This window comes from Perca fluviatilis, chromosome 18 (assembly GCF_010015445.1).
Source record: "Perca fluviatilis chromosome 18, GENO_Pfluv_1.0, whole genome shotgun sequence".
In the NCBI taxonomy this organism is placed as follows: Eukaryota; Metazoa; Chordata; class Actinopteri; order Perciformes; family Percidae; genus Perca; species Perca fluviatilis.
Window position 1 is genome coordinate 9386892 of NC_053129.1, and position 24205 is coordinate 9411096.

At 41.0% G+C, this 24205-nt stretch overlaps 2 protein-coding genes across 2 annotated transcripts in view; one reads left to right on the top strand and one right to left on the bottom strand.

The window, feature by feature from the left end:
• The window catches only part of LOC120547212 (kinesin-like protein KIF13B), a 72282-nt gene extending 56408 nt beyond the window's left edge, over positions 1 to 15874 (bottom strand). Inside the window, 7 exon segments of the mRNA XM_039782695.1 lie at positions 1836 to 1928; positions 3310 to 3370; positions 3499 to 3511; positions 12762 to 12855; positions 15099 to 15181; positions 15432 to 15529; positions 15663 to 15874. Of these exon segments, the coding sequence (XP_039638629.1) occupies positions 1836 to 1928; positions 3310 to 3370; positions 3499 to 3511; positions 12762 to 12855; positions 15099 to 15168 (331 nt within the window). The 5' untranslated portion in view covers positions 15169 to 15181; positions 15432 to 15529; positions 15663 to 15874.
• Positions 15875 to 16217: 343 nt separating this feature from the next.
• Positions 16218 to 24205, top strand: part of elp3 (elongator acetyltransferase complex subunit 3) — a 44133-nt gene continuing 36145 nt past the window's right edge. The window contains exons 1-6 of the mRNA XM_039782696.1: positions 16218 to 16239; positions 17647 to 17746; positions 18892 to 19030; positions 20918 to 20988; positions 21291 to 21354; positions 23210 to 23278. Coding sequence (XP_039638630.1) covers positions 16218 to 16239; positions 17647 to 17746; positions 18892 to 19030; positions 20918 to 20988; positions 21291 to 21354; positions 23210 to 23278 — 465 coding nt within the window. The remainder of the gene's footprint in view (positions 16240 to 17646; positions 17747 to 18891; positions 19031 to 20917; positions 20989 to 21290; positions 21355 to 23209; positions 23279 to 24205) is intronic.

Sequence of the window (24205 nt, forward strand, 5' to 3'; positions counted from 1 at the left end):
GGGTGAGCTAGAGGCCTCCAAGAGCTCCACTTTTGAGCAAAACTGAAATTTTGAGCATATCAAACACTTCATTTTCTGCTTTCTGGTGGATTTTCCTGCGACAATTTGTGCCTTTTCTGCAACAAGTTATGGTGCAAATGTCTTTATTTATGTAAAGGAAATTAGGTTGTTATGTCTTGTTTGTTTTGGTTGATTGCCTATTGTTGTGATTTCCTATTTCTATCCATGCTTTGTTTTAATGTGTATGCTGTTTTTAATGTAAAGCACTTGGGGTTTTACGTGTAACGAAAGGTGCTATACAAGTAACATTAACACTGACACGGGTGCCGATTCGATTTGCATTGTGATTTGCATTTACTGCAATTCGAGATGTATTGCGATAGTATGGAGTATTGCAATCTTCTTTTCCTTCTTTGGCAAAACAAAAGTTGAATAGTACACTGCTAGAGGCAATATATCGTGAGACATTTCTAAAATAAAAAAGAATTGTTTTCTAAGAAGAATGCACATCACATGTCCGTCAGTCAGGCTGACATTTATTTCATTTGTAAAGTAGTACATAACATGGATTTTCTGCTTCCAGTCTGTTTTGCTGGAAACGGATATGATGTAGTCGCCGTCGGCTATACCGCGTAAACAGAAATTGTTTAGGTGAATCATCTGTAAAAATAAATAAATAAAAACTATAGATTCTGGGCAAAATAATCACTTCAAATTTTTTTTACAAGAAATGTTAAAGAGAAAATAGGACTGAAGGGGGAAAGAGAAACATTTTATGGGCTAAGAAAGTCTGTAAACACAGTACAATGAATAGAGCTACATTAGCTGCTCACATGGGTCCCATTTATATAATACTACATATACTATAATTAAATATAAGAAAGTCAATTTAGAAAAAAATGGTCTTAATTTAATGTATATGCTTCTCTGTAGAGACATAATAGGTTTCGGTGATGTGGGAGCTGTGGAAGCAATTGAAAGATTAAAAAAGGCGTAATCATACTGTATATTAAATCAATAGAGTTTTGGAGAGTACTGCTTATGATTCTGTTGTTCTGTACCCAGAACTATGAATAACAGATGAACCACAGCACCTCTTAAGCTTTCATGCAAATTCAATAAGGATGAATTAACACTCCAGGATGCGACTGAAAATGACTTAGTCTGAGAGGCAGGGTTTCTAATGAGGTAGCATCGCAAAATGAGACACCCTCAAATAAAAAGCAAATTAAAAGGGCTTGTTGAGACGGTCTGAAAATGTGATTTGCCATTCATGTTTTGGTTTGTTAGAGAGCAAAGGTGATCCAAAGTCAGAAAATGATCCCATGAACACAGAAGTTCCCACAAAGTTTATGGATCTATGGATAGAGACAGATAGAGAGCCCAGTCTAACAACACCACTCTGGACTGCATGTGTTCTTAAAGGGTAACTACCGTTATTTTTCAACCAGGTGCATTTCCTCATTGGCATTATACGACTGGGGTCTAGATTGGCTGCAATATAAGCTGCATGTTGGTCTCATTTGTAGTCCTAATACAGCGAATTATATTTGGACGAGCGACAGAAAGAACTACAACACCACAGAAAAAATAAATAAAAAGCATTAAAGCACTGCGGGAACCTTTCAATGAGCATTAGAGGTAGCGTTACATGGACGTAGGAAAATAAGACCTGTTGAAATGTATTTAAGACCTAGAAAACACAATACTTCAGTACAATGTAAGACTTTTTAAGGCCTAAAGTTTTGATTTTGAAATGTTTGACTTTTTTAGACTTTTATAGACCACAGAAACCCTGCAAGGGCCCCATAATGCTTTAAATGTTCAAATGTTACCTGTCTGTCCGTAAGCAAAGATGCATGCATTGTAGCCCATGAAGGCGCTGTCCAGCAGACTCTCCCCGAGGCACTGGAACACTACATCCTGACCTGCACAAACATCACCAAAACACGCTTCAACATCTCGACGCACACAGACCGCAACACCAACTACACTTTCAAGACAACTTTAGTGAACAAGCAGAGTGGAGGAGATTGCTAAAGGGAAAAAAAGATTTAAGGGAAACAGAAAAAACTAAGAAAACTTTCTTCATATACAGACAGGACTTACTGTTCCCTCTTTTTCCCCTTTTTCTGTACAAGACACGACTCACAGCTGGAGCTGTAACAATTCCAGATTTTGCTGTGCAATTAATTGTCTCAGAAATTAACTGCGGTAAACAAAGAAACGGCGAGAAAATATATTGCAATTAGACAATTATGTAATAATTGTTACAGGCCTACACACAGCCCAAATAGAGCCGGTGGTCATTTTGTTCAGATTAAATACATGTTGCACAGGCTGGCGAATTATATATTAATACTCCTCACATTCTTATTTTACTTTTTGCATTAGAACTCTGTTGATCTGATATTGTGTGTCATTTTATTGGCTTTCTTTTTTCATGCAGACAAAATTGAGCCCCTCTAAGGCCGGTTACACACTGCCTGCGTGGCGTGAGCGTGGCGTTTCTGTTGCGTGTCAGCTGCGTGGATTTTTCTATGTCTTTGCACACCAGAAACGTGTCTGACTGCTGCTGCCAGCCTTGTCTGGACACATGATGTTTCCCATTGATAAAATGAAATAATAAATATATACTGATTTGATTACAGCAAAGACAACGTCGGCAGTATTGACGGAAAAATAGGCTACAGAATATTTTGTTCTGTATTGACAGGTGAAATATTAGAAAATATATATTTTTTTTAATTACATCTATAACTGCATTTATATCAAAACGTAGAGACTGTCAAACATTAACATGTCATTTATTAATATGTATTTGTGTCTAAACGACATATAAACATCTTTTCCTATTCTATTTTGCCTGGAAACGCTTCAAACACGCTAATAGGCGTCGGTTCTATTTCTAGCAGGCACGCTTTTTCGGCGTCACGCGACGCATCCAGTGTGTAACCGTACGGGTTGTTTGCAGCCCTCCATCACATCTTTTATCGATTATGTGTATATTAATCTGTATTATTTGTAAGTGTAAACCAATAAAATACAAAAACAAAATTAGAAAAGAAACCTGGCAATGGTTTTGTTCTACCCATTTACAATATGCAGGCCCGCAGAACTACTCTCGATGTAACTCATCCCGCCCTCCCCTGAAAGGTCCCTTTCTTTCGACTCCATAAATAGCTCTGAATATCAGGAAACATTCGGTCGGGAAATAAGTTTAAGAAACGAGTCACCGAGCAGTGTGGAAAGCTACACACAAGCTAAAAACAGAGCCAAAATCGGGTAGAGACCGCTGTGGAAACCAACCTGCAAACTTGTCTTTTTGAGATTCGTCTATTGACCAGAAGCAGTGGTCGTAGGCAAAAACCTGAAGAGAACACACAAGATAGAAGAGCGTGGATGTCAATTTACAACTAATGCATGGATGGATAGTATGTTTACAATGAAAAGATTACAGTCACAGAATGATTTTGTGCATGTCCCTTTAATACTCACCTTTGGCTGATTCCTGAGGGGCAACAGAGAAGAAGAAATAAAGAAAATATCAGTCAACAATTGGTGTTAAAATAAACACGAAGGTGTCAACCAACCTAAAAACTATTTCAGTCGGTCTATCACGGGCCTGTGGATTCACACGCCAGAGAAAACACAGCAAGATGTCTCCCCCAAGGCAAGAGCACGCGGAAACATTTATCACATGGCAACGCTATCAACACCGGCAACATTCGTTCATCTGATATTTTGGTCCTGGTGAGAGGCACTTTAAAAAGATTCAAAGCAAAGCAAAAGTACATTTGCAAGGAAAGCAAAGCAAGAGCCCTGAGGCCTTTTTATTCATTTAATCATATTAAATTAAAGTCAGCTGAGTCCTGACTCAGCAAAACTCTCCCTTTTTTTACACAGTTGCACACATTCACACCTGCACGCTGCCCAGGTAGTGGTTGTTAAGGTAGGATAAACCAACATTTTCTCGGCCAGTCTGGGGAGTCTTGGACTATGGATGTTAGATGGCTCTGGGATAAGCAGGGAAAACATTTACATAATACAGATGTATTAAAGTGCTCATATTAGGCTCATTTTCAGGTTCATAATTGGATTTAGAGGTTGTACCAGAATAGGTTTACATGGTTTAATTTTCAAAAAACACCATATTTTTGTTGTACTGCACATTGCTGCAGCTCCACTTTTCACCCGGTGTGTTGAGCTCTCTGTTTTAGCTACAGAGTGAGACATCTCACTTCTGTCCCATCTAGGCCTGGGTGATATGGAGAAAATCAAATACCACGATATTTTTGACCAAATACCTCGATATCGATACCGCAACGATATTGTAGCGTTGACTATTGGTGCTTTCACAAAATATTTACACAATGAGATTTTTGATAAATAATCATCAATGATGTGGATATAATGACTAAGTGGGTAGATCCAAATAATAGAACAATTACAACAGTCTGGGAAGTTCAGAATATGACATCACTTTACTGTAATGCAGCCTTTAAAACCAGGAAAAGACAACACTTATGTCATATCACGATATTACGATATCCAAAATCTAAGACGATATCTAGTCTCATATCACGATCTCGATATTATATCGATATATTGCCCAGCTCTAGTTCCATCTTTGTTGGGAGTCACACATGAGCAGTAGCTAGGTAAGGACTACTAGCCAGTCAGAAGCAGAGTATGAGGGCGTGCCACGCTAGCAGCTAGGCGAGCATTATAACGTGAGTTACAAAGTGACCCATGTTTGTCTCTGAAGTAAAGGCTGGACTACATCAGAGCTGTTTGGAGCAGTACGGGAACAGGGTTTTCTGTTGGAGATGGTTAGTCCCTTTAGGGTTGGACTTTGTGCTTTTTTCATTTTGTAAACCTATAACGTGCACAAAAGAAATACTAAAAACTATTTCAGATCGTACCGTCGGTCTATCACGGGCCTGTGGATTCACACGCCAGAGGAAACACAGCAAGATGTCTCCCCCAAGGCAAGAGCACGCGGAAACATTTATCACATGGCAACGCTATCAACACCGGCAACATTCGCTCATCTGATATTTTGGTCCTGGTGAGAGGCACTTTAAAAAGATTCAAAGCAAAGCAAAAGTACATTTGCAAGGAAAACAAAGCAAGAGCCCTGAGGCCTTTTTATTCATTTAATCATATTAAATTAAAGTCAGCTGAGCCCTGAGTCAGCAAAACTCTCTCTTTTTAAAGCACCATTGTGCAAAAACCCCTTTGTTCTTTCACAAATATGTGCTCATTCATGTGTAATTACTTACAACTACAACTAATCAAAGTATTCTCGTACGCGTAGAATCTGCCATTCTGAATCAGTCAGAATACATTGGCGCGACTCGCTCCAATGTATTCCACCATGTTGTGCTTCCATCTTTAAAATACGTTAGCCAAAGAGGGACATACCTTCGCGTTTCACGCTTTTACACTCACTGGCACCGTGACGAATGCCAGGGAGGGAGGGGGAGAAAATGACTCGGCGACTGCCGGCAGATTTGAAAGCCGGTTGAAGATGGAGCGCCTATCTAGGACGTAACGTAACGGAGGCGCCAAGGAAGTTAAAAGGAGAATTAAAACGACAACGTGACAGGCAAAGCAACAAGACCAAAGTTAATATTGGAGTGGCTTTTCCAAGATGGAAAGAGCTCATGAGGAGCAAGGATTTTAAAAAGGGATGCCGAAGTTGCCTGCTTTCTTCTCGAAAGGTAATTCTGCCTATTTGTGTAAATTCTAAGTTTTTTAGTTGCTTGTTTGCATGGTCGTGCATAACGCTAGAAGGACGTCTAGGATACTTTTCCTCGCGTCATCGATGAAAAAGGATTGTCTACCTTGTAACGTAAACCATATGTGTCGTGATTTCCCTGGCAGACAACTCACGTTATGTGTAGTTGTAACACTGACTAGCTGGAGATACTAAGAGCTCATTTCGGTTTCATTGACATTGTTCATACTGCTCAGAGAAATATATTTAAAAACACAAACCTCCGTTGCGTCTCTCCTACGCTGTAAACATCGCCTTACACTATTGATCTCGTACAATATACAGAATAACGATAGCACTGATACTTTACTAACATTAGCTTGCATATGTTTGGGAACCGGATGGCTGATGTTAGCAACGAAATGGTACCAAAATAACGTAGAACTATTCTTACACTGGAAGGAACTCTCACGGACGAAGTCATACGTCTTGGAATAACAGGGCCACCGTAGGAGTTACAACGCGCTCGGAATGGGAGGGGCTAGAAAGTAATATTAAGTTGGTTGTCATATACAATTGCACCGCTAGATGGGAGACATTCTTACACAATGTAGCTTTAAGTGAGCGGTATACCCGCGGTTTATACTCGTGCGTGGTGATGGCGACACTAGTTGCAGTCTTCTCCTGAACAGAGGTGTGGCAGCTGAGGAAAGGCTAGACTTTGCTATTTCTACGGACTAGAAGAAGAAGAAGAAAAAGGTAAGCAACGGCAGAACTGGCAGCAGCACTGACGTCAATGTTTTGATGTTTTCGACAAAAAAGGTATATAACACAAAACGCCAAAGATCATAATATGAGCACTTTAAAACCTCTACTTCTTTTAGATCACTTCTTAAAACACACTTTTTATAGAGTTGGGTGCATTCCACTTAGGAGAGGCCCTGGTGTTGTGCATGCTGACTCACTGAAATAGCTTACTGGGACACTTGATGGAATTGAGCCATCGTTAAGGTTATCAATTTCAGCTGTGCTTTTCCTACTATGACAAGTCAAAATGTCTGCTGTGAAAAAGGTCCATAGGCGGGTTGACACCAAAAAATCAGCTCTAGCTTCATGGATGCATTGCCAAATGGGCCAATCGGGCACGGGCACAGAGGACCGAAGGGGTCAGGGGGCCCTTAAGCCAGATGTGACATTTCTTATTGGAAAAGGCAAAGCGCTCAGTCAGTCAAAAGTAGGGACATCGTGATCATGTTTTTTCCCTTAAATATTAACTACAGTTATGTCTTCCTGGACGGGTATTAACTTATTAAAATGAATAACATGTCAATGCTGTGACCTGTTGGGTCTTAACAGATGCTTGACAGTTCACTAACTGTTCAGAAAAGTGCAGCAAAGCGACACTGCGGTGCAGGAACAGCAGAGCTAGCAAATACTGAAAATCTGACACGACGCCAGGTCAAAGTCAGGGAGAGTTTCAGCGGTACAAAGTCAAAGGTGTTTTAATTGTAGCGAAGCATAAAAATCTGTCGAGGTGCCTAATCCTCCTTTGGCTCATGGCGAACCAAGTGGGGAATGTGACGCAGCACGGAGACGCTCGGAGTGAAAAAGAGTGTCCCTGTGACACAGGGCCTCAATCTCTGCATTCATACCAGAGCACTTTAGAACACAGTCACTGCGTTTTAGGTTCGTCCTGGAGCAGCCAACAATAGTATCCCGTGCATCAGTCAGTCAGTCGACACATTACCACATTCCTGTGAGCAAACGTCAAATTTAATTATCAAACATGTTCTATGCTGCAGTGCGGCGTCACAGTGTTGTCAATCAGCAATGTAACATTCATGAAACCAGCACTAGTCACATGTTGTTACCTGTATGTAGTCTATATATCGACGACTTTTCATTTACGGGATTGTTCCGGAGGTTTCAACCGACAATAAAAATCTCATCACACGCTCGAAAGCCATTTTAATTCCCGAGCTTGCCTCCCTACATGCACATGTTCCACCAAAACAAGCGCCTTCCTGAGGCTAGCGCCGCCCGAGACAATTGCGATTGGTTGAAAGAAATGCCAATAAACCAGAGCATGTTTTTCTCCCGTCCCGGGAATGCTGTGTGGACTGGCCAGACCCTCCTCCGCAGCGCTGTGGAGGAAGGTCTGGCGACGTGAGACTAACCTGTAGGTTAGGGTCCCTTTTGGTGATGATGAACACCATTGAGAATCATCATGCAGCCCTGCAGTTCCCCTCAGCAGTTTTGTTCCATTCACACTGCTCTTATTAGGGTCGCTTTTTGGCTGAAGCAGGCAGCTGTTTTTAGCAACAACAACAACAACAAAAAACTGTCCAGCACAATACGGCAATACAGCAGACAGGCAAAAAAAAAGAAAAAAGCAACTAGCTAATTTGGCCTGTGCACATAATAGGAATGTCCCCATTCTGCAAATCCCCAGTTTGCCTTTCGATTTTAAAGGTGCTCTAAGCGATGTCACGCGCTTTTTAGGCTACAACATTTTTTGTCACATACAGCAAATATCTCCTCACTATCCGCTAGTTGCCTGTCCCCGGAACACACTGTAAAAAAAAAACGCGCTGTCTGTAGACAGCCCAAGCTCCACAAACGACAACAAAAACAAACTGCGCCAACCTGCACCACCAAACATAACAAACAGAGTTCCAGCCAATATCCGTCAAGAAGGATTTGAGGGTGGGGGTTGGGGGGGTTAGTGCGCGGAAGGGAGGGGGAGGGAACGGGATGAGGAGGAGGGAGGGGTGAGCTAGCCTCCGTTTTGTTTGACAATACTTCGAACGTCAACAAGAAGTGACGTCACCCAACATCGCTTAGAGCACCTTTAAGGTCACTTTGATTCAATCTTTTTTTTTTTTTTTTTCAACAGGGACGACAATGCCCCAATAAGAGCCACTAGATGGCAGAAGTGTACTTGGCAACAACTTGCAACAACTACTTTGTTTCTCAAAATGAACAAAGTGCAATTGAATGCGCTGTTAAGTTTAACGAGGTGCACCATGGAGTCCCGTCGGCGCCCACATGCTTTACCTTCGTTGTTTGTGTACATAACTCACTCACGAGGAAGGCAAAATGTTGCCACACCGGCGGCTTCCGGGAAGCAGGACGATTTCCCGGTTCTGTTGTTTCCCTGTAACCTCCGACTCGGGCAGTGGCCATGGCGTCCGGAATAGTCAAGCTACAGGCTACAGGTAAGCTAACGTTACCCTGGGTCTATAGCCCCATGCTACCAGCTGGTAAGTCACGCTGTGTCTGTTGTCATTCTTTTCTTTGGATGTGTGCAATTAGGCGGGGGCGGAGAGAAAAAAAAAAAATACTGGGACAATTGCCAATCCTTTCGATATTCGAAATTGAAAGCTCATTTCAATTGATTTTTGCCTTTAATTTAAAATAGTGACACCCCTAGTAAATAGGCAACTATTTGCTAACAAGTTTGCCATATAAACTTAAAGGTGATAAAAAAAATGCCAGTGTTGCGTTTACAGCTTGTTTCTGCTGCATCTAAGTGGCCAAACAATCAGTTATAGCAGCTTTAAGTCTGAATTTAGCTGTTCACTTACTTCACTTACTTTCTGCTCAATCAATTCAATTTTATTTATAGTATCAAATCATAACATGTTATCTCAAGACACTTTACAGATAGAGTAGGTCTAGACCAAACTCTATAATTTACAAAGACCCAACAATTCCAGTAATTCCCCCAAGAGCAAGCAGAGCGACAGTGGCGAGGAAAAACTCCCTCTTAGGAAGAAACCTCGGACAGACCCAGGCTGTTGGTAGGCGGTGTCTGACGATGCCGGTTACTCATGCTCATCACAGGAATGTATTATTACTTTAGCAAGTTGCTTGCAGAGGCTGTCCAGCATTCAGGGTGATGCTAGTTCAAGGCTATGCAATCCTCACATTGGTCGTTAAGCGAAAACAACACACCTATATATGGTATTAGAATGCTGCCCTATAGAGATGAGCTGGAAACCATCTAGAATAAGGACTAATATTGGTTTAAGGATCACAAATTTCCTTCATCTGCACTTCCAAACGTTGAAAATGTATTTGTAGTGGTTGCCCACTTAAGTGGTTGGGGCAGCAAAAGCAATCTGCATTTCCAAACGTATTTAACATGATGAAACACTAACAAATCTATTTGAGTTGGCCACCCATACTGTGAAAATGTGAGAAACACAGATTGGTATATTTGTTATGGTAAGATCTATCATACCTAAAGCTAGGCACCCAATCTCCAGGGAAAGTGCGGTTACCATACATAACTCAAAACACACACTTCTTCTTCTTCACTCAGGCAGAAATATCAATTTTGGGTTTATAGAAAAAGGCTGCAAATTTAGTCATGGCCACACACACTGGGGGAGGCTGTAATGAAACAAGGCTTCCCTATGTGAGGCTTGGCTGGTCCGTGAAAGAGCAACATTAAGTCCTGTCCTCTCCTGGGCTGGCAAGGACATTCCTGAGATAACTGGCAGAGCCTCGCAGCTCCAAGGAGTCACTAAAGAGGCGGGTCAGCAAGTCTACGACCAACAACATACAGGCCGACACAACTAGGGCTGCTCCTGATCCAAGCGGTTTGATAATACACAGCCCTTCTGGGTGGATTCTGTACAAAATTACAATTTCTGTTCACAGACGTTCTCAAGGATATAAAACAAGCAAACATTTGTGATGCCACAGACAGATAAAAACAACTCTTCAAAGTGGGGCTCTTATCAAAGCTAAGGTCCGATAAGAAAGGCTCACAACTCCGGTTTCATTTTCTAAACATTAATCTGCAGGGGCTGATAAATATTCCCGCAACAATGCAAGGTCTGTTTACAGCATGTGCAGTAAAAATGGGATCCATGAAACTATAGTTTTACAGGCCGGTGGACTAATGGTGGGCTCCGAAAATTATGAAAGCAGACCCAAGGCTTTATTAACCACCTCGAGGGTCTGACAGCTCCTGCTGCATTCCTGGTTGCAGCTACCAAGGGTGCCAATTCATATTAACACCCCCTGAGGGCTCGTGCTCCAGTTCAGTTAAACCTGTCAGGCAGCGAGCTGACTAAGCACAAACCTTGTGGAATTGGCTGGGGAGCAACTCCCCCAACAAACAAAGCTTTTCTTTAACGCAGATTATGCCCGTAATAGAATACACTCTATTGGGAAACTAATCAAGAGGGCCTTGATGCAGTAACTGATGCTTCCCAGTAAAATAAAATACATGCTGACTGGCTGCTCAGAATCTGTTTACTTCGCCCATTTGTGCTTTTCAGAGATTTATGGAAGTGCTAGTCTGTGTTGCACTGAGCCTGTACAACCTGTTAGACATTGAGCCCCAAAGGGCAGCTAAAGCATGTCAGGGCAGAAGAGACAGACACAGATACATACAGTACACACACAAAAATGCATATGACAACTGAATGAAATATGAGACTCTCTCTTTCTACAAAGAAAGATATTCATACTCTGTCTTACTCGGGGGGGGGAATTGCCCGAAGGCATATTTACTGAACGCGGTAACCTGAGAAGTGGCGGAACCCTCCAGGGAGCATCCACCTGTGCTGCCCTGACTCACGGACCGGCTGACTGTACGGAGGAGAGAAGAGGACTGGACTGCTTTGTCAACAGCAAACACTGGAGACAAAACATTCCCACCCACGACCTCTGCCATCTTGTTACTATTTTGATCCATTACACTGGAGTGAGTTGTAATATCAGAATATTAAACTGAAATCCATACTGACCGGAGGCATACATTGTAACTTAAATTATGAGTCTTAAATCTTGTCCTCCTTTGTTCTTTTTGCTTTAAATCATGGCTTGGCTACCTGAGAGGGACTGAGCTGAAACAGACACGCCCTTTGTTAAGAAAGGAATGACGCAGAAAGGACACAGAGGGAGGAGGAAGACTGGAAAGGAGAAATAGAGGGGAGGATGGGCGGGGTAAGGGTTAGATCTGAGGTTCTTCCAAGCAATTGGGTGCTAACTTGACGGGCTGGTTAGAGTCTGTATAAGCTATTCTGCCAGCAAGAACTAGGGTTCAATTCCAGGTAGTGGTAGACTAGATAAGAACCAGTAGAAACCTCAAATAGTGTTTTAGTCTCAAGTCAAGACTAACAAACCCTGAGTCAAGTCCTGACCAACAAGTCCTGAGTAAAAACCAACAAGTCCTGAGTCAAGTCCTGAGTAAAGACCAACAAGTCCTGAGTAAAGACCAACAGATCCTGAGTCAAGTCCTGAGTAAACACTAACAGGTCCTGAGTAAAGACCAAAAGGTCCTGAGTCAAGACCTGAGTAAACACTAACAAGTCCTGAGTAAAGACCAACAGGTCCTGAGTCAAGACCAACAAGTCCTGAGTAAAGACCAACAGGTCCTGAGTAAAGACCAAAAGGTCCTGAGTCAAGTCCTGAGTAAAGACCAACAGGTCCTGAGTCAAGACCAACAAGTCCTGAGTAAAGACCAACAGGTCCTGAGTAAAGACCAAAAGGTCCTGAGTCAAGTCCTGAGTAAAAACCAACAAGTCCTGAGTCAAGTCGGCAGTCAAGAACAAGTCCCAAGTCAAGTCTCAAGTCAAAACCAACAAGCCCTGAGTCAAGTCCTGAGTAATGACCAACAGATCCAGAGTCAAGTCTCAAGTCAAGACCAACAAGTCCTGAGTCAAGACTAACAAGTCCCCAGTCAAGTCCCAAGTTAAGATCAACAAGTCCCAAGTCACGTCCCAAGTCAAGACCAACAAGCGCCGACAAGTGTCCAAGTCATGTAAATCAAACCTTTGCCATTTTCATTTAAACATGTCCCGGAGACAAGAGACAAAGCCAAACAAATAATGTGGCTGCCCATTGTGACCTCACTGTGGATAGCCCAGGACCAAAGAAAGAGTAGCACCTGCTACAGCGGAAGCTGAAAAAATGTAATTAAATTCAAAGTAAACTGCAAAAAGACCCAGCTATCAAAAGGTTAAATGGTTTTTACCTGACGGTAACTTGATAAACCAGTGTGTGAAACTCTGCAGCTTACCGGGGGTCTCCTTTGTTCATGTTGGTGATGGCCGGATGCAGAACGGTCTGGTTCCCCTCCATCTCCACCACACATCTTGTCTTTAGGTCTTTTTCTGGATTGAAACAGAAGTCAGCGAGAGAAGGGATGTATTTTAAACATGTTTTTTTTCCCTGCAGTACTATCAGTACCAGACTGTTGACAGGTGAATGGGCCTAATGTAGTAATTTGTGGGCCTAAAAAAAAAGCTGGGAAATGTACAGTGACCAGAAATGCTTTCGCAAAAGGGCTCTCCAATCTTTAAAGCGTACTGTTTGAACAGTTGAACGAGCATGTACTGTATGCATGGGTCATCTTAATTTCCTAAGTAGTCACCGACACAACCGTTATCACATAATAACAGGTGGCATACATTACGCGTGTGCCTGTTCTTCCGGATCGTAACACAAACGGCACAACAAGGAGAGGCAGGAAATAGTTTTATTGATGGTGATTCATCCAGGACTTGCCTGTGCAAACATTAAAACCACTTCACTAATCCCTGAGCACACAGTAAGGAAAAGCAGGTTCACAGGCACTCTTCCTCATTCCTACCTGCTGTACAAGCTTTTCAAGGCGGAGACAGCGTTGGAACTTGCTGTCAGAGCAGGAATTAGGGCACGTGTGTTATGAGACTTTCCACTGTTACCCTTAATTAGACATATGTGCAGTCCAAAAAACCTTTGCAGAAACCCAATTGGAAAAGGTGATATATTACATTACATCAGTGGTGGAACGTAACTAAGTACATTTACTTAAGTACTGTTACTTAACTGTACTTTACTTAAAGTGCTCATATTATGCTTTTGGCCGTTTTCCCTTTCCTTTATTGTGTTATATATCTTTTTTTTGTGCATGTAATAGGTTTACAAAGTGAAAAAGCCCAAAGTCCACCCCAAAGGGACTTACCATCTCCAACAGAAAACACTGTTCACAAACTGCTCCAAACAGCTCTATTGTAGTCCAGCCTTTACTTCAGAGACAGATGTGCGTCACTTTGTAACACACGTTATAATGCTCGCCTAGCTGCTAGCGTGGCACGCCCTCATACTCTGCTTCTGACTGGCTAGTAGTCCTTACCTAGCTACTGCGCATGTGTGACTCCAAACAAAGATGGAAAGAGGAAAAGAGGAGCTGCAGCAATGTGCAATACAACAAAAATATATATATATTTTTTTTTTTAATTAAACCACATAAACCTATTCTGATATAACCTCTAAATACAATTAGGAACCTGAAAATGAGCATAATATGAGCACTTTAAATCTTTTCTTTTCGAGCCAATTTAATAGACATCTTTAGTTACTTTACAAAACACACAAAACACATGTGGTTAAATGTAGTTCAAAAATAGATTGAAGAAATCAATACTTGACCAATAAAGAAATATAGACCCGAAACATAGGAATGGAATTGTAATGTAAAGGTATTGTTGTATATTGTTGTATTGTTGGAAGTTATTGTAAGACCTGAAAGATTGTTTGCTGTATTTGCATATCTATTTGTTTTGTAATAATATGATATTGTGAAGTAGGGTCGGGACCTAATAAGCTGTATGCTTCCGCCTGCTCCTTCTCAAACTTATCCTTTTTTATTTATTTTTGTGGTCTTACGGCCTACAAGTCCAGCTGAAATGATACGACGATTAAACAGTGGATGACAGAACTGTTTGGATCGTCTCCAGTTTCTAAAATGCGAGGATTTTTCTGCATTTAGTACTTTTACTTTTTATACTTGAAGTACATTTTCCTGATGATCCTTATATTCTTTTACTTAAGTAGCATTTATAATGCAGGACTTTTACTTGTAACACTTTACAGTGTGGTATCAGTACTTTTACTTAAGTAAAGGATCTGAATACTTCTTCCACCACTGCATTACACGAGTGAAGTTCAAGGATGTTGAGGCTGTTCTGCAACACAGCGGTTGTCAGCTGGCATGTCAGTCCGTCTCAGCATTAAACATGACAAGTACATGCGTTACAGTCCCTTTTCTGTCAGGAGGTGATGTCACTGTCCCTCCCATATTTTTTCCATTTTCTACTCCCACAGCACTCCAGCCAAAACCTTTCCAAAGAGGGACAGAATAGACCTTTTCAGAGCCTGACTGTGAGAAACAATCTATGTAAAACACAGCAAAGAAGCCTCTGTTGTTTGTAGAAAACCACAAATTAACCCTGGCTTCACAAACCGAAAGAGCCCCCTTTTTTTGGAGCTGGGAAGAGTTGTTGAAAATGCCTTTGTTTTGACAGACTTACAAGTGGCTGTAAGGCCAACTCATAACTGCAGTGTCACAAGGTGTCTCTGCCATTACACTCACCTCTCCTGTTCAGTGGTCGCACACGAACAGCGACCTTTACATTGGAGTCATTGAGGCTGTTGTCATCCATGGTGCCACCTGACCTGTGGCACATGAATGAATGGACACAAGTCAAACAAGTTAATAGTCTTTACTTTAAATTAAATCTTGCAACTGAACGCAGCTTTTGCTGCGTGAGATACAAAGTGTTAATAAACACAGCTAAACCACTGACTCATGCTTATAACACTTTTCGTGTTTAAACTCAACTCCCAAGCAGCGTGAAAACACTTCCATTAAGACACGACTAAAGCTAAAGTAAAGTATATTGTTAACTTAGAGAAGTGAACAAACCGTGTGAAGGAGTGCGCAGTTTGGTTCCCCTGTCCGGCTCCCAACACTGGCACCTTTAAGTAACGTTACCAGCAGCTAGCCTGGGACGCTAACGAGAGCTGGATAACAGCAAACATAACAGAGAGGGGGTCAAATGTTTTCATAATGACCGCTGGTAAATGAAACTGACCCCCCCAGTACAGTGTACTATGAAACCCTGGGTCCTATTTGTAAGTCTCAAAAAGCACTTACGGCAGTGCACAGTTCATTCCCTCCGCTCCGCCACCTGTTGCATTTCCTGAAACTTCCCTCAAGAGATCAGTCAAGCCATGTCAACTCACACAGCTAAAGGGATTTGCTGTGAGATTTAAGCGAGCTTCCAAGTTCCCCAGTTGCGCTCTGCTCTGCACACGCTTGCACAAGTGGTTTGAGAGGGAATTCAGCGCCCCGGTGTGGATCCACATGCGTTACAAGTCTGTGTTTTTCCTTCAAGGAGATTTGTTCAAAACACGAGAACGAAAATAAGTCAAATATCCCCAGTTAATGCTTATTAAACCGATACAACTGTTGGCGGTTTTACCCTCGGAACCTTTTAGAAACTTCAATAAATCCGAGGTTTATTCATATGGGAAAAGGAGCGTTTACGCTATTTTACGACAGTTCCATATGCCGTACGACAAAAGCCGTGTTTGGACGCAACGTGGAGTTGTTTACTAGTCTGACAGCCCTCTCGGGTTTAAAACAGATGCAACTTCGCAAACCAGCATCCACCCGTTGGAATTCGGACTGTGCGCACCAAGGAAGATAATGGGGAAGCCGAAGAAAAAGAGTGAGTGTGTGACAAGGTGTTAAAAATGTCTGAAATGACTTTCTAATCCGGTCAGAATGGCTTTAGCTTGTTGCTAATGCTAACGGCAAGTCATCATAACACGATGACAACGATACAACGTACTTCGCATAACTTGTTATTCGTAACGCGATTCGTCATGTTACATCTTTCGAAAAATACTCCGTGCTAAAGCCTGAATTCATCCAGTTTGTCACTGACAACGGGTTTTTAATAAACCGTACCGTTGCTCAATATATTATCTAACGTTAGCCAACACGAACTATAACGTTAACTCCATGTATCTGCATTGAAGTACTATCTAGCTAGCTAACTAAGGTAATATTAATCTCCATTGGTGGAATGTAACTAAGCAAATTTACTCAAGTAGTGTACTTGGTATACGTGCAGTTTAGTGTCCCAAATTATTTTCCAAAAACTGAGTGTCCCAAATGATGAAGGTGTTAGAGAGACAGTTAGGGTTAGGGTAGCACAGGTAGTTTAGCAGGTTCATAATTAATTAAGGACGTTGTATGGGGAATTTGGGACACTAAACTGCACGTTACGTATACCCTTGGCCTTTACTTGGGTCTTTCTTTTCTTTTCATGCCACTTTCTACTTCTACTCCGCTACATTTCAGAGAGAAATATTGTACTTTTTACTTCACTACATTCATCTGGTAGCGTTAGGTAAGCTACTACCGTAGTTACTTTACATATTAAGATATTTGCACTCAAAACACATGTAGTTCGTACAATGTTGAATTAGATGTTTTAACCGTATCTGTGGATGGCTACCTTCTGGTTACTTTAGCTGTAGGCCAGTAAGCCGATCATTAATGTTAATGTACTAACTATTTAATAATAATAATAAATTGAATTTATATAGCGCTTTTCATGGACTCAAAGTCGCTTTACAGGGCAGGGTAAGATACAGATTTAGATACTGGAGTAATCGTTTGAGGCATTTATCAAGCAAAAAGGCCAAACACGACTGGTTCCAGCAATTTGTCGTTACTAGTTACTTTACATATTAAGATATTTGCACACAAAACACATGTGGTTCATACAATGTTGAATTAGATGTTTTATTATAAATTAAACAACCCAAAAATATCACGGCCTACAAGTCCAGCTGAAGCGCGTAGCCAATTAAACCGACAGTTTGGATCGTTGCAAGTTTCTAAAATGTGAGGATTTTTCTGCATTCAGTACTTTACTTTTGATGCTTTAAGTGCTTTTGCCAAAATGATACTCGCATGCTCTTACTTAAGTAACATTTTTAAAGCTAGGACTTTTACTGGCAACAGAGTATTTTTACAGTGTGGTATTAGTTTTTGTTCCTTAAGTAAAGGATCTGAATACTTCTTCCACCTCTGTTAATCTCACTATGTTTATAATCTTTGTTAGGTGATCTCAGCCGAGCTGAGCTGATGATGATGACCATTGCCGATGTCATCAGTCAGCTGGTTGAAGCCCACGAAGAGGGCAAAGACATCAATCTCAACAAGTAAGTCTTTCCCCAAGCAGTCACTTTCAACACCACGCAAGCCTTTTATTACAGTTACATGCAAGCTGGATGGATGAAAACTCCATGTTGTGTACAGATTACATTAAATATGAAATAGTATGTTTTTTTTTAACATTATTAAACAATTCACTTCCTCCTGTGATTTGAATGTAGTGCTGAAGAATTATAAACAGCAAGTCATGCAGTAAAGTCTGACTATTGATACATATCATTTGGTGATTGTGGAATGCTGTATGTCAATACAACTTTTAAATTACCAACATGGTCTAGACTCATAATTTTATGAACCCTTGCTAAAGTTGACTAAAAGAGGAATAAAAAAAAAATCATCTTTTGGAAATTGATCTTAATGCCTTAATTGAAAAATCCAACCTGTAAAGGACACCAATTTTCTTTGTGAATGAATAAATGTTCTTCCTTAAAATACAGGGGGCATAAGTCAGTACACCCTTATGTTAAATTCCCATAGAGGCAGGCAGATTTTTATTTTTAAAGGCTAGTTATTTCATGGATCCAGGATACTATGCATCCTGATAAAGTTCCCTTGGTCTTTGGAATTAAAATAGCCCCCCATCATCACATACCCTTCACCATACCTGGAGATTGGCATGGTGTTATTTCACTTAGCCTAATAGCTGGTTTGATTTGCATTGAGGGATGATTTTATGGAAAGTAGCCCGCGTGCACGCACACCCTTGGCCACACATTAAAGAGCTGGAAAAATATTCTCAGAGAGACTCTACATACAGCAACTATTTAGACACTGGAGTAATCGTTTAAGTCATTTATCAAGCAAAAAGACCAAACACAACTAGTTGCAGCTTCTGTCAGGATTTTTTCGTTTTTCTAAATGAATGTCTTTGCGTTTCGAACTGTGGGTCGGACACAATTGGTCAGAAACGTTGAACCTGTTTTACATGTGTATTAATACTAAGACTTAAAGTTTTTAATGTAAGGAATTGTTATTGCAAATGTTGTTATGTTTGTGCAAGACTCCTTTTGAATTGTACTTGTATGCATCTTCATATTAATGGGAGGACTGCAAGTGACTAAACAAAAGATGCTCTGTCTCCTACTAGCATGCACGCTAGACTATTTTTTTTCTATGATTCTGTTTTCAAAAGAGTGAAGACTAAGGCTTCGGCTAAATATGGACTTGAAGCCCAGCCTCGGTTGGTCGACATCATCGCTGCCGTTCCACCACAGTACCGCCGGGCTCTGGTGCCCAAGCTAAAGGCCAAACCCATCCGCACTGCCAGTGGGGTATGTAGCTCTCGAGTCTGTAATAATCTGTCACTCTGACCTGAGATCAGCAGTTTAATGCTGAGAGCTCTGTAACGCTGGAACCTAACAGTTGAAATGCATTGGGTGCTTTTAGCCATACTGAGTAGACGATGTAACATCCCTGCAATGTGTGTAGTGTGATTTAGGGCTGCTATTTTAGCAGAATACTAAGAGCAGCAGAAATGCAGAACTGAGTATATATACAATAATATCTGTTTTATTTATCGCAAGTTATATCGTTATGGCGATATTCAACAACGTTATGGCATATTTTCCTCAACTCGTGCAGCCCTACTGTGATTGGCCTGTATATCTGGTGTTAAACTTGATTTTAGTTCGTGCCATATCCTAGATGAATAAATATCCCAACAGGATGAGACTAGGGCTGGGGGTAAACGATTATTTATTAAACGATTAATCGGGCGATTATTTTATCGATTAGTCGACTAATCTAACGACTAATTGGACGATTAATCTAACAATTATTTTTCTGTTGCTCGATTAATAAAAACAATAATGTATCTCATAAAAATACCAAAAAAATCTTAATAATATACTTTATTAAACAGTTTTGCACAGCAAAAAATCTTCTGCTTTACACAAAATTAAATAAATACAATTATTTTACTGTTATACCAAATGAAAGGCCAGCCTGTTTACTCTTTTGTAGTACAAACGTAACTCTCTCATAACTCTAAAAAATTAATAAGTTGTAGTGCAAAAAAACACCGTGCAGTGCACAGTATAGACATTCCTGAGAGTGTTTAACACAATATAAAATTCCTGTTTTCAGTTTTACAGTCCCAACATAAATCTCTCCTGTACAAAGCTACTGCAATCTGCTTGCTACCGTTAGCTAGATCTAGCAGCTGTACTCTTTGGTGGTGCTAGGCTAACAAACGCATCCTAGCTCTGTGTGTGTTCGTGCTAGGTTAGTAGCTAACGTTCACGTTAGCTAACGTTAGCTACTATAGATAGTTGTGTTCTGCAGCCGTAAGCTAGCTACCATTCAAGCCAACATTAGATGATAACTAACGTTAGCTAAACACAGCTGTCTAGGCGCCAGTAGCTAGCTAACGTTAACGTTAGCTACTAACCTAGCACGAACAAACTGCACGGAGAGCTAAGATAGTTAGCACCACCGAAGTGCGCAGAGCTCAAGCTACACATCACACTACATAAAATGAATTTAGCCAATGTTAGTACTACTTGTTATTGTCTCCTTCACGAGTGACACTGGGGTGCCTCTGTTTCAGATGCTCCCACATTGCTGTTGTGCTGGTGTGGTATGCCAACTCCATTTGTCAAAGAACGCAAATAACGACACCGTTTACGTTTGGGACTAAATTTGAAGTATTCCCATACCTTCGATGATTTAGGGCGAGCTGTCTTTTAGGACTTTTTCTTTCACTGGGGCTTTTTGCAGGGCTTTGTTGGGAATTATGTGAGGAGGTTGCTGTTTCGTTCTCCATTCTGCAATGTTTTGGTCTCCCACGTGTGTGTGGCGAGCTGTTATGTGTAATAGGCAGCGATGGAGTACTCGAGTCCTGGACTCTGACTCGAGCTCGAGTCACTCTTCTCTGGACTCAGACTCAAACTCAGGTTACAGTGACTCGACTTGGACTCTTCCTTGGTAACTTGGACTCAAACACCGCAGACTCTAGACTTGACTTGGACTCGACAGTTGGTGACGCAGCTGCAACACTGGATGGCGCTCATCTTTTAGGCTTCTGTACATGAAGGCTCCTCTTATCTGGGAATGTGAAACAATCGATGTTTGTGAAAGCAAGTAAATGAGAAGTACAGCGTACCGAAATTCGGGAATTCAGGAAGTCATTCAACTCGATACTCTTGTCTTCTGTCCAGATCGCAGTGGTCGCTGTGATGTGCAAACCACATCGATGTCCACACATCAGCTTCACAGGCAATATCTGTGTGTAAGTAACAGGAGTCCTCCTCCCTAAAATGTTGCCTTTTTTTTTTTTTGGTTTACTTAATTTAGTTGTTTCAGAAAATGAGTTACATTTTTTTTAATATGAAAATTGTGCACTGCTTGCATGATTGTTTTAATTTACATTTTAATAAGTGCAGGTCAAATAACTTAAACTGCAAGAGATGTACTGTAGATAAAACCATCCTGTTGTTATTGCTTATTTGGAAAGGTTTGTTTTTCACAATCACATGTTTGTTGATGTATTGTTCTTATATTTAAAGAATCTCTCAATCTTGACTCTTGCAGCTACTGTCCTGGTGGACCAGACTCAGACTTTGAGTACTCCACGCAGTCTTACACTGGCTATGAGGTAAGCTAGTGTCATTGCTGCCTCAGGAAACAAGGCCGGTACCGATACAGATTATTAGGGCTCCTGCACACTGCCTGTGTGGCGTTTTCTATGTCTCGCCACACCAGAAACGTGTCTGATGTGGCGCTGCTGCTCAAGCGGTAGTATACCTCAAAAATAGATAGATAGATAGATAGATAGATAGATTTGATTACATAAATTACATTTATATCTGCATTTATGTCAAAACCTAGAGACTTTCAAACATCAAAATGTCATTTATTAAATGTATTTGTGTCAAAATGACACATAAACATCGTTTTGTGTCGCGTGAAAAATAGGCGTCGGTCCTATTTCTGACGTGCATGCGTTTTTCGTCACATTTTCTAGCCGCGCTTGAGAGGTGCGTGTCACGCAGGCAGTATGCAAGCTCTAACCTGTTAATATGGGAGCCGAAATAGAAACGGACACGCCACGCAGCTGACACGCTCACGCCATGCAGGCAGCGTGCAGGAGCCCTTAGTAGTTAATGAAACCGATATTTGGAGAAGTCAAAATCAAGATTTTGGAATGTTACAAACTCCAACACAAAACTTTGTTTAAATGCTTCAAGCAATTATTTAATAAATTAGAAACACACAGTAAAAAGATAGTGTTGTGGGCAGGATATTAACGTGCTCATATTATGCATTTTGGCTTTTCCTTTTATTGTGTTATATATCTTTTTTGTGCAGGTTATCGGTTTACAAAGTGAAAAAGCCCAAAGTCCACCCCAAAGGGACTTACCATCTCCAACAGAAAACACTGTTCCCAAACTGCTCCAAACAGCTCTATTGTAGTCCAGCCTTTACTTCAGAGACAAACATGCGTCACTTTGTAACACACGTTATAATGCTCGCCTAGCTGCTAGCGTGGCACTCCCTCATACTCTGCTTCTGACTGGCTAGTAGTCCTTACCTAGCTACTGCGCATGTGCGACTCCCAACAAAGATGGAACAGAAGTGAGATGTCTCACTCTGTAGCTAAAACGGAGAGCTCAACACACAGGGTGAAAAGAGGAGCTGCAGCAATGTGCAGTACAACAAAAATGTTTTTTTTGTTTTTTTTATTAAACCATGTAAACCTATTCTGATATAACCTCTAAATACAATTATGAACATAATATGAGCACTTTAATGAAACCGTTAACCGATATTTGGAGCCGATGTCTCCGAAATCTTGAAGTCAAAATTAAGATTTTGGAATGTTGCAAACTCCAACACAAAACTTTGTTTAAATGCTTCAAGCTATTATTTAATAAATTAGAGACTTTCAACATTACAAAGTAAAAGATAGTCCGATAGTGTTGTGGGCGGGACATTAAGTCAGAGTCAGTGGTGAGTTAAAGCGAAGCAGAGGGACAGACACAGAGCTGTAGCCGAGCCAAGGTAGCTTATAATTTTTTATGAACTTAATCGTTCATCAGGCAAATACAACGCCGATACAGATAATCTGCAAAAAAATGGCCCGATAATCGGCCAGGGCCAATAATCAGTCTGTCCCTAGTTTACTGGCACACCGTACTCTGCTGAAAGCCATGTATGGTGGTTTAGATTGTCTTTGGAAAAAGATTGATTTAGGCTTTGGAAAAACTTACTTCTCTGTAAATCCACCCTGCTTACTTTGACATTATCCATAACCTATGACTTGTATTTCTTATATAACTTATTGTTATCACAGCAGCTTTTGTAATTGTGTTTTCAGCGTGTCTTCACTTCCTGTTTGTAGTCTTTCCAGTTAGTAGTCCAATGTCTAACTGTAATATTAAACTTTTATTTTTTATTTTTCTTTTATTATTTTTTTTTATATATAATTTTTGTCTCTCTTCTTCTGATAGCCAACGTCGATGAGAGCCATCCGAGCACGTTATGACCCCTACCTTCAGACCAGACATCGGGTGGAGCAGGTCAGTGGAACCCTGCTGTGTATACACACACATTTTTAGTCCTTTCAATTTAGACATGACGTGGTATTAGAGCTGGGCGATACAGACAAAATCAAATGTGACAGTATTTTTGACCAAATGCCTCCATAGTGATGTTGCGGCAATTTTTAGGGCATTTTAGGCCTTTATTTGAGAGGAAAGTTTAAGTCATGAAAGGGGGAATGACATGCAGCAAAGGGCCGCAGGTCGGAATCGAACCCTGGGCCGCTGCAGCAAGGACTGAGCCTTAGTACATGGGACGCACGCTTAACCAGGTGAGCTATCTAGGCGCCCCCACAATGAGATTTGAAATAAATAATCCTCAGTAATGTGGATAAAGGCAAATAATAGAACAGCTAGAACAGTCTGGTAAGTTCAGATAATGGCATCACTTTACTGTAATGCAGCCTTTAAAACCAGGAAAAGACCACACTAACCATATAACCATATTACGATATCCAAAATCTAAGATGATATGTGGGGCCCTATTTTAACAGTCTAAGTGCGTGGTGTGAAGCGCCTGGCGAAGGTGCGTTTAGGGCACATACGAATCCACTTTTGCTAGTTTAAAAACGGAAAAAAGGATCCGTGCGCATGGTTCAAATGGTTGTACTTAGTGTCTTCGTTAATCATATGTGTGTTTTGGGCGTAACATGCAATAAACCATACAGAGTCCTCTCCCATTCCCTTTAAAAGCCAGGCGCGTTTGGACCTTGGCGCGTTGCTATTATGATGGCGGATTCGCTAAGCAGGAAGGAGAGATTTTCAGGAGAAGAAACTGATCTGCTCGTGCGTGAAGTGAAAGCGGCAGTAACCATAATAACATGTAATATGAAATATATAGATATACACAATAATACTATTTCATATTGTAGTGTGTGTGTGAGTGTGAGACAAGCATAGTGTGCG